Raw genomic sequence first — 10141 nt, forward strand, 5'->3', positions numbered from 1 at the left:
CTCTCTTTTTCTCTCATTGCGTGGAATATCTAAAACAATGGCATAAAGGAATCCTGGTTGTGCCGAGGACCTTTGTCCTCTGTGTTTCTTCTACAAAATGTGTATAATTTGCCATTTTATAGGGAGAGACTTAATGGTTTCTGGTGCTTTAAGTTCTTCCAGTGAAGTGCACTGCCTCTTCAGGATCAGCTCTGGGTGCAGCGAGTGTCTTCAAACCCCACAAAGAATAAGTGGAAACTTGAGGAACTCCGCACCTTGCAGGACTGGTCCACTTGTCTACAGTTTTGCTCTGTAACACAATGTGAAAACAAATCCTATTTCCCAGATAGGGGAAATCTTTGGGAGGGGGGCTGAGGACAAAGTGGTCTGTATAATGCCTAGCAAATGTGGCATATTCATTACTGTAAGTATTTAGTACTGATGAACAAAATGCCTCGAGCTTAAAGTTTTCTCTGCTGGCAAGTCCGTATTTAACACAGAACCACTTTCTAATCACAGCAAAGATAACTACTAGTAGTTGGCAACAGGAGACTCTCGGGATACACTTTTTATGGACCTCTGCAGTTTGGCATATTTAAAATGATGCTTCTAAATTTGCAGGGAAAGGCTTTTGTGAAAGAAAGCTTGAAATGCATTGCAAATGGAGTCACATCCAAGGTTTTCCTTGCTATTCGGCGGTGCTCCACCTTCCAAAGAATGATCTCTGAGGTGCAGGAGGAATGTTACAGCAAGCTGGACATGTGCAGCATTGCAAAGCGCAATCCTGAAGCCATCACTGAAGTTGTCCAGCTTCCAAATCACTTTTCAAACAGGTATGTGGATTTTTCCATACAGGAAATGTACAGAGCACATGAAAACGTAGCAGACTTTAAAATGATGATGTCAACCTGAGTCGTTATTCGAAACCGTTCCTCATACAGCTCAGCTGAAATAGTACATCCTAGATCTGACGTTGTTTAAGGTTGTGCTACGATAGTTGACATCAGAATTCTTACTTCCCCTCCTAAATTGATTTACCTCTGGAAGTAAGCAGAGAAATTAACTAGTTGCACAGTGATCAGAGTCCCAAACATATATTTAAAGAGAACAGCCCTTTTGGTTGACCAAGTTCTAACCAGCACAGATGTTGCTTCAAACTGTGGAAGATAAGAATTTTTTTATGCATGTATGCTTTTGGCTACATCAGTGCCCCCGTGCTAAGTAATGTGGGATGGAAGCTCTTGCTAACTATTACAGATCCATTCTTCATTTGAATTACAAACTTTGTAGGACAGAAACTCTCTCTTTTTTTGTTCTGGTTGCGCAGTGCAAAAAGTCCCGTGAAGCCCTGCGCCAGGAGCTACTCTTCTATAAGTAACTGAGAAAACTGTATTATTCATCAATAAAGTAGAACGCTACGTTCATCTGCAGGAGAAGGCATATTCAAATTCTCATATCTGAATACATAAACCACCTTGCCTATGAGACCATGTTCCATAACTGTCTAGAAAATCTGCCTAAGCCTTGCTAAGGAATACAAAATTCCCCCCGTGTAACTCCTGGAATGACTGGCACTTGGAGCTTGGGTAGGGCAGGAGCAAGTATAGCTTTATAAACTGTTTTAACTCAGGTGTCTTAGGATTTTGATGCAGCTAGAACAAATGCAGAAGAAGCATCAGTTTGCTACACAGCTGTAGTTGCAGTTATGCAAGGGGCTTCATGTTAGTTTGGGGTTAGACCTCTTCATATCCCTGACTGGCAACAGAGCTGTTCTGATAATCATCTGCAGGGTTGACGTGGGCTTTGATTTAACCTAGTTGTCATCGTTCCTCACAGATAGGTCTGTGCTTCCCCTCAACAGACATTACTGTTAAAGCAGCAGTTGTGGTGAACCACAGAGCAGTCTTTGAGGAGAGATGGCAGTTGATTAAGTAAAAAGCATTTTTCCAGCTTAGAACAACTTAAAAATAAGTTTTCAGGTGGCAAACTTTGATGACTTATATTAGTTAGGAAATATTTTTAAGCCTGCCTTCACTGACCCTTTTTCACTCCAGCTGAGTGCTAGTTAACGTAAAATAAAAGCTGTCATGGACCAAAAGCTTCTTCCAGGCTAGAAATGTCTGGGCACAAGCATGGAGTAAACCATGAACAGCTGAGATGCATCCAAACTAGCCTTTGCAAAATTGTAACTAGCAAGTGCCAATGAAGAGCTGGTGGCGCTGTGTCACTCTCCCGCCGCTCCTATTAGAAGTATCTGATACATGGGTCTATCGTAGGGTGTAACGAGTTGAATTAGGGATATGGGCTTTTTACAGTGAATTGTAATGGCAAAGCCATAAAAAGAAACAAGTAGTAGTGTACAGTGGTGCCTTATATCTGTTTTATTGCCCTTTGTCTTCTAGGATGACTGCATCCACACTAAAATGTATAGTTTCAAGCTCTTAATTTTATAACTTCTTGTTCGTACATGTGCTGTCTCTCTCTTTCCCCACCCCCACGCCACTCCCCACCTGCTGTAGTGAAGATCTGATGGCTTAATTTCCATTGCCTTCTACCATGTACAGTCACTTAGTGACTTTGTTGAGCATTAGGCGACGCATGAAATGCACATATTTAAGTGACAAGGAGCTTCAAAGCAGTGAAGAAATAAGCTGCATCTGAGGATGCAAATTTTGAGAGGAAATCCAGTAGAGGGAACTATTTCACACACAGCCTCTGGTGAGTGGTAAAGCCAGAGGATATTGTGACTTGTTGAGGAACAAAAGCAGCAGGATTTCCCAGTTAATAGTTTACAATATGTTCTCCTAAGGCATCCTGCTTTCCCAGCCCATGTCCCAACATGGTCCCAAAATAAGAATTTGCCACTTGGCACAGGCGGCAAAGAGGAAGTAGTTATAGGGTCATAGCACCTTCCTGTGATTTAATCTTGCCACAGTGCAATGAAGAAGGAAAGCCTTTCTGCCTGCAGTCACACTCGACATATCAAAATTAGCTTACTAGGCAAATGGATTTCAGTGACTGTTTTAAAACGATGTGGTTGCATAACTCTCAGAGCTAATAACAATCTTCATTTGAAAACTCACTGGTAGGGGATATGGAGAAGGGAGTGTAGGCAAAGTCTTATGGCAGAAGGCAGTCAGCGTGACTGAAGTGAGCTTGCAAAAATCCATGCAGTAAAGGCATTGGAAGGCAGTTCCCAACTCTCAGGTAATAGAGATCTTCAGCCACACTGACTAAAGTGGACTCAATTTGAATGATAACAGTTTTATAATGGATTAACAACTACAGTAGGTTTTTATTCCATTTGCCAAGTACGGCAAGCCACTAAATTATTTAATATTAAAGTTATTTGCAAAGAGTTAGATAGAAGAAGTAATTATTTGTAAGTAAAAAGGATGAGAGCTGCTTCTAACCCACTGTTAAGGTGTCATCTAAGACTCTGTAACAGATCCACTGATTTCAGCCCCTAGCCCCTTGGCTCCCTGGTATAACCGCAGGAGAATTTCAGCATGCCCTAACTGGAAAGGGTTAAGACAGAGCGGATCGCCGTGAGAAGAGCAGACACCTGCTCATGGCTCTCCTGAGCTCTTTTTCCATGCCCAGATGGGGAGATGTCTCCTGTCATCCTCTTAGAAAGTGGTCCCCACGACTCCAAGAACTATTCCTTCTCCTGCCCTTCCCTTTCTACCTGCCATGCCTCGGTCAGTTTGTTCAAGTTGGCTCTGTTTGCCTGAATGCATGCATGTGTACACCAGCCCCGCGGCGGAGAATTCTTCTGAGCGCTGTTCTCTCTTTTCACTTGAGTCCAGCAGAGATGGGGAAACCGATCAGCACAATTTTCTCGTGCTTTCCTAGCATATTTAAGATCCGATGCAACATCAAGATTCTGCAGCAGCAAGTAGAGACAGCAGCCTCAAATAGGGAAACTCAAGATCTCAACTTAAATTTTAATTTTAATGCACTATCAACTTGTTGATTGTGACTACTGGTTATAGGTCTTAAAAATCATCCCCATCTGAACGCCCACATTGGTCAGGTTATTAGATACAGGCTGAGTCAGCTTTCTCCCTATTGGACCCCTTAATAAAGAATGGAGGATGCTGGCAAATCTCTGCAGAAAACTCTTCGAACATATGGATTAAGATTCCTTATAGTCCAAGAGGCAAGGACAGTACTGCCTAGCAGCAAATGCAAGAAAACCCTATGTAGGCAATGAGGAAGAAGCTGCCTCCACAGGAATGTTTTTTTCCTGAAGGCTAGAAAACTCTCTCAACTCTGGTTGATAAAAAAAGCTACTTCTGCTTGTGGTCCACCATACAATTGCTAAAAATAAAAATTGGAGAGTTCATGTATTAATCTGAACAGTAACAAGAACCCAAATTGGCACATTTACCAGTCACAGGCCTGCAAGCCACTCTAGAGCTAAATTCTAGTTAACTAGCCTTAGAAACGCGTTTGTTATTTTGTGAACCAAATACACAGCTGCATGAAGGATGCCCGGTCCCTGGGATACAGAAGTTTAGATGACAACATGCTAACGTAAATCTTGTGCTCTTGCACCGGTCTGAACGGCGAATGCCTTGTCAAGTTGTGATCGTTCTAGTTCTGCTGTTTTAACCACGGCAGCTGATCTTTCACAGTGGCCTTGTTCCCTCTAGCTTTGGATCAGTTTGGGGTTTTTTTCCAGGTGTGATGACCTTCCTGACTGTGGAATGTAATAATGTCTCCTTCCGTAATTCAGGTATTACAACAAGCTAGTGAGAAGCTTGCTGGAATGTGATGAAGAAACCGTTAACACCATCAAAGACAGCTTAATGGAGAAGATAGGACCCAACATGGCCAGCCTCTTCCACCTTCTGCAAACAGATCACTGCGCACAAACGCACCCTAGAGCAGACTTCGCTAGGAGACGTATCACTGAGCCTCAAAAGCTAAAAATTTATTTCAGGAACCTCCGCGGTGAGGGGTCAGTTCCAGCCCACGTGAAACGTACCTCTTCCGAAAGTGCGTAATTCTGTAGGGGAGGAGAGGAGGGTGGGTGTGTAGGGGATCTAAGCGCTACCAAAGGAGAAGCCTCTCTCTCTTAACAGAAGAGTTAATGCACCCAACCAAGTGTACTGTACCTGGTTTTAATAACAATTAGAAACTGGTTTTAGATGAAGTAGTCCATATTTTCTATCCCTCTCAAACCAATTTGCATGGAATTAGGCTTCTGTATTCAGTGTCCCAACCTCCTGCAACTAAATTGTCTCCACCTCTTCTCTTTGTCACAAAAACAATTCTGAAACAAACCTCAGCTTTTTAAAATGTAATCTTGCAGCATTCAAACACTGTAGTCCAAACACCATTCCAGTCTGAAAATGTGGAACCGGCTAAAGTCATGTAATCTCATTAATAGTAGTAAGCTGGAAGGTAACGACAGATATGCTAAAACTATCTCTCATCCTAAAGATGTCAGTGGAATTTGTGTTATGAATCTGTGCTGGCCATGGACGAATATGAATGTCATGTTTGGATTCTTGGTCTCTTAGTGGCATACAGTCTTAATCCTCCAACATAACTCCCTTACCCAGTTCATCTACCAAAATCAGTTTTAGCTCACTAAATGGGGGACTCTGTTTACTATTGCCCTGGACCTCAGTGCAAACAAGTGATTAAAAACAAAAAATAAAAATACTACACCAAATAAGATTAGAGTAACTTTGCACGGTGTAAATGACTATGTGAGGTGCAAGGCCATGGTGAAAGCAGGTTTTAAAGTCAGATAGTCTTGCATTTTATTAAAAACCTAACATCTTTATGTACTGTATCTATACACAGCTTTAAAAGAACTTAACAACAACAGAAATCTGTCTTAAGGCTAGAGTATTGAAAGTCTTGCTCTAACTGTGGTATAAATAGTTTTTAAAATCTGTCATGTACTGTACCTAAATTCCAGAATGAGTGTGCTTAAAAGAAGCAGCATAAAATAATTTTATTGCATATAAATTTAGTTTTGTAACTTAGCTTTATTTTTTTTTCCTGGTAACAGTATCTCTGTCATGTTCAAAATTACACATTCTCCTTTGTGGCCTTTTTATAATGAAAGGGATAGAAGTTGCTCCACAGTCCATTAGGACTGGACCAGATGAAAAAACGAGCAGTTAACCCTTCAGATCCCACAGGTAAATTGGGTTATGACTGCCCATAGTGTAGCTCCATGGGGTTGCCATGGTACTTAGATTATAATAGCGAAGGCTTGAGTATTGCTAAAAAAGCTATTTTGGGAATTGTCAAATGGCTGACAACTGCTTTAGCTATCAAGGCTGCCACTGAGGCTAAAACGTCTTCAGAAGGTTTATTTCTGGGAAATGGCAGGGGAAGCAAGGCTGTGCGTGGCGTGGCGTGGCGTGGCTCGGCTCACAGGAGCTGGGCAAGCCGAGTGTAACGCATGGCATCGTGCTTGTTTTAAAGTCACATCAAACAAGTTCCATGCTGCTTAAAACACACCATCTCCAGGGCTGCATTTCTCAACATGCATCTCTTGTAGAAGCCATTGAAAAGGAGGATCGCAACCGAGCCTGAAAAGCAGATTCCTCGCAGTAATAACTGAAGGCCTCTACCAAATGAGAAGCTTTTCTGAACAGTAGTCTGGCTCAGCTTTTGCAAGCCAAAAACAGCAACATTTTGGCATGTCGACAGGGCCAGTTCCACACTTACTCTCATTCCAAATCTGCCCAGTTAGACTCTACTTCTGTGGGTGGCTGACTTTGTTAGCTCCCTAAATAGCTGAGGGAAAAGATTTTTGTATAAGGCTAAAAGGAGATGCATCTTTTTTTTTTGCAAAAATATAAAGCAATATAAACTTATGTTACCACAAAGCCTTTAAACAATAACTTGCTGCTAAAATATTGAAACCAGATGCAGTGGGAGCATGTCCAATATTGCTGTCTTCATTAAACATAGCCCAAAAGTGCTGTCATTAAACTGTAAGCAGCAAAAAATGTTGCTGACAGTGGTGTGTATTTTTTGTTTGCTTTTGTTTTTGTTTTATTTTTCGTATTCTGGACGATACAGTCCAGTGCAAACTAGATGCAATGCTAACTAATTCTTAAAATGCTGTCTGGTATACTGGGCTCCAACTTACAAGCTCTGACAGTGCTGTATCATCAACGTTTTGGTCTTTATCCTGCTAAGGCATTTAGTCCCAGCTCCAACTTGAGAGCAACTCTACACTCTGCAGCATCAAGCACCAAGACACTTGGATTGAAAAAGGGACTTGAGAACAGGAAGTCTACTGGATTTTGTGTATCAAGTACTTAGAGGCATTTGATAAAAAACTCCTTAGCAAGAACACACAGTTATAGAAAGGCTTGGCTACTCTGGGGATTTGCCTGCCCTTACTAAAAGCGACTGGTATAGTTGCACTGGTGCTGCAGACCTTTATATACAGTGCACAGTAGCTTTTGTTTTTTCACCAGTAGATCTTGCCTTATAGAGTTTGGTAGAAACATTTCCATTAAGATACATGTCTAGAAAATGACTTGTTGACAGACTTCCCCCCACACCCTACCAGATTCATTTATATGAAAACCCAGAGTGGAAGAAGATCCCTCCCCCACCAACCCATAGCCCACCACTCTGTTCTTTAGGCTACCTAAAACCTGCAAGATTTTGATTCTTAAATGAAACTTTGAGCTATCAAAATCAGCTTTCAGCAAGAACCCACAAAATAATATGCAGTTAACACGGGGTGTGGGGGGATTCAATGTTTTCCTTTGGGGTGGGGGGCTTTAGGCAGAAACTAAACAGTTTAAATTTAATGTCACACTTGCTTACCTATGGTAAACTTGCAACAATCACTGGGATACATCCGTAAGATCTGAATGGGGGATAAATGATTTTTCAGTATAAACTCTGGCTATGTCACATCTAATCTCTAATGCTTTTTTTATCTTGTGTTCACTGCAAAATATTTTTTTTCGGGGAAGGGGGTGCTTATCTAGAAACGTTTGCATGATTCTTATTGTGATTTGTTTGCACTTTAGACATTTTTGTGCCATTTAAAATTTGCATTATGTATTTATAATTTAAAAATACTTAGATATTTTTTGCTGAGTACTGGAATAAACAGTAAGCATATCTGGTATATGTCATTATTTATTGTTAAATTACATTTTTAAAGCTCAGTGTGTTCATATAAAAGGTTATTTGAAACATATCATAATAATAAGAAAGATGCAAGTTATTTTCTTTGCTTATTTTTATACTTAAAGATCCATAACATAATGAGGCCTATGGTGGATTCCTTCTGCAATTAAATAAAATGTTAAATTTGGTCCTTTTATCAAGTGTCTTTTTTGATGAACTTAGATGCTGATCTTTGGAAAGTATGGGAAAACAAATGCAATAAACAGGAGCATTCTTTTGAGTGACAGCCAGCTAACTGCCTTTGAAAGCAAAGCTTCCCCAGATCCTGAACTGTGAAACACTGAAGGCTTGCCCACATTTAAGGAGTGGCAGGTATAATGGTAAATAGTTGGCAATTAACAGGTTCAGCATTCAGAGGCCACAGTTCACAGGAATAGTCTGTATTCCTTAGAAACAGATGAGAGCCACTGCCTGTCCATTGGCCTTGGGCAGGCAACATGCACAGAAGTTGGGTGGAAAAGTCCGACCTCACAGACATTATTAGGGATAATACAAGGACATGGATTTGAAAGAACCACTTACTGTGAGGATGTGAGGTTTTTATGTTTCTTTGCTTCCGGTTGGAGAGATAAGTGCCTTTCTGTATGGGAATTCTCCATTATCTGTGTCTCCTGACAGGCAGAAGTTAGACAGCCTACACAATCTGCAATTAACTGCACGCACTCATCGGTAAGGAATGGGTTGTAAAACCATGAAACCATCAAAATTAAGAGACACTGGTCAGTAACACATAGGAATTTATTGAGAATACCCAGGAGCCAAAAGTATGCACTATGGCTGGCTCATAAGAAGTCATGGGATTTTTCTTTTATTCCCAGATGTTTTTCACTTTCCTCAGAAATAACAAAGAACTATCTGTATTCATGGGCATGCATGAGCATTTATGCAGGTAAGCTAGGAGTACTTGGGACCTATTGACAGTAAAGACATTTATGAGTATCGCCATGAAATACCCATCCCCCATCCTTGTTCAAGAGGGATGGCTGGGAATCCCATTTGGGATTTGCTAGCAATCACAGGGAATGTGCAGTAGTGCTCAGGACTTGTTGCTTGAAATATACAGCATTTCCTTGCACGCAAGGGAAATACTTGAGAACAAGTGGCATCTTATGCACAGGGAACACTTAGCATTGGTTACTTTTGCAAACATAAAAAATCTGACCCAATGTAAAGTAATCCAAACTAGTCACTTGACACTGCATGGTGCAGAAAGCAAGGGTGAATGCAGCAAAGAGAGAACTGGTGTTTAACAGCATGTGCTTAAAGGTGCTGTTCAGAGATGGCAGACCCATGGGTTTTGGCCTGGGTCCTCCTTGGTGCAGTTGTGCTTGTAAGCCTTTGTCTATTTACTGCTCCAGAGATCGACCGGTATCAGTGTGGTCCAGAATGCTGCACCCAGCATGTTCAAGCGCCACATGAGCTGCTGCCTGCAAAGGCTCTTCTCCTGCAGTGCCCTTCTTCCTCCCCGAAGTTTTCCCAAGTCTCGGAGGCAGCCTTGAATTCCAGGCTGCACACTGCAATAGCGTCTGCTGCCTCTGAGCTCGAGCCTGGGACACAAAACAAGTCATGCAGCAAAAGTGTGGGAGGCAAGAACAGAAGCAGGGGAAAGGGTGCTGGGATGACCGCTCCTGAGCCACAAGGGAAGCTACCTTGTAAACATCCCTAAGGAAAACGGCTTGGCCGGCAGCTCAGCATTGGTCTCAGGAAGGGCACAGAGACGGAGGCTTCTGACCAAGAGGTGGGCAGGGGACCGTGGCATCATTGGGGCTCCCCTTGTACTGGAGGCCACTAAACTGTCCGGATAGTGAGGTTGAAACAGGTGGGGGGAGACAGCTGTGGTCTGAACATGACTTCGGAGTTGGGTGTAGTGGCCCTGCTCTTTAAGAGGGACAGGGTGTGGTTTTTGATCCTGGATCTGCCAGGGCCAGCTCCAACATAAACTGATTTAAGTGATCAGAAACTGGTTTAAACC

General features: G+C 42.0%; 1 protein-coding gene across 1 annotated transcript in view; it reads left to right on the forward strand.

The window, feature by feature from the left end:
- STC1 (stanniocalcin 1) overlaps positions 1-8296 on the forward strand; it is a 16689-nt gene extending 8393 nt beyond the window's left edge. The window contains exons 3-4 of the mRNA XM_019504136.1: positions 601-812; positions 4721-8296. Coding sequence (XP_019359681.1) covers positions 601-812; positions 4721-4991 — 483 coding nt within the window. The 3' untranslated portion in view covers positions 4992-8296. The remainder of the gene's footprint in view (positions 1-600; positions 813-4720) is intronic.
- The last annotated feature ends 1845 nt before the right edge of the window (positions 8297-10141 follow it).

This window comes from Gavialis gangeticus, unplaced genomic scaffold, assembly GCF_001723915.1.
Source record: "Gavialis gangeticus isolate Ggan-Ray unplaced genomic scaffold, GavGan_comp1, whole genome shotgun sequence".
In the NCBI taxonomy this organism is placed as follows: Eukaryota; Metazoa; Chordata; order Crocodylia; family Gavialidae; genus Gavialis; species Gavialis gangeticus.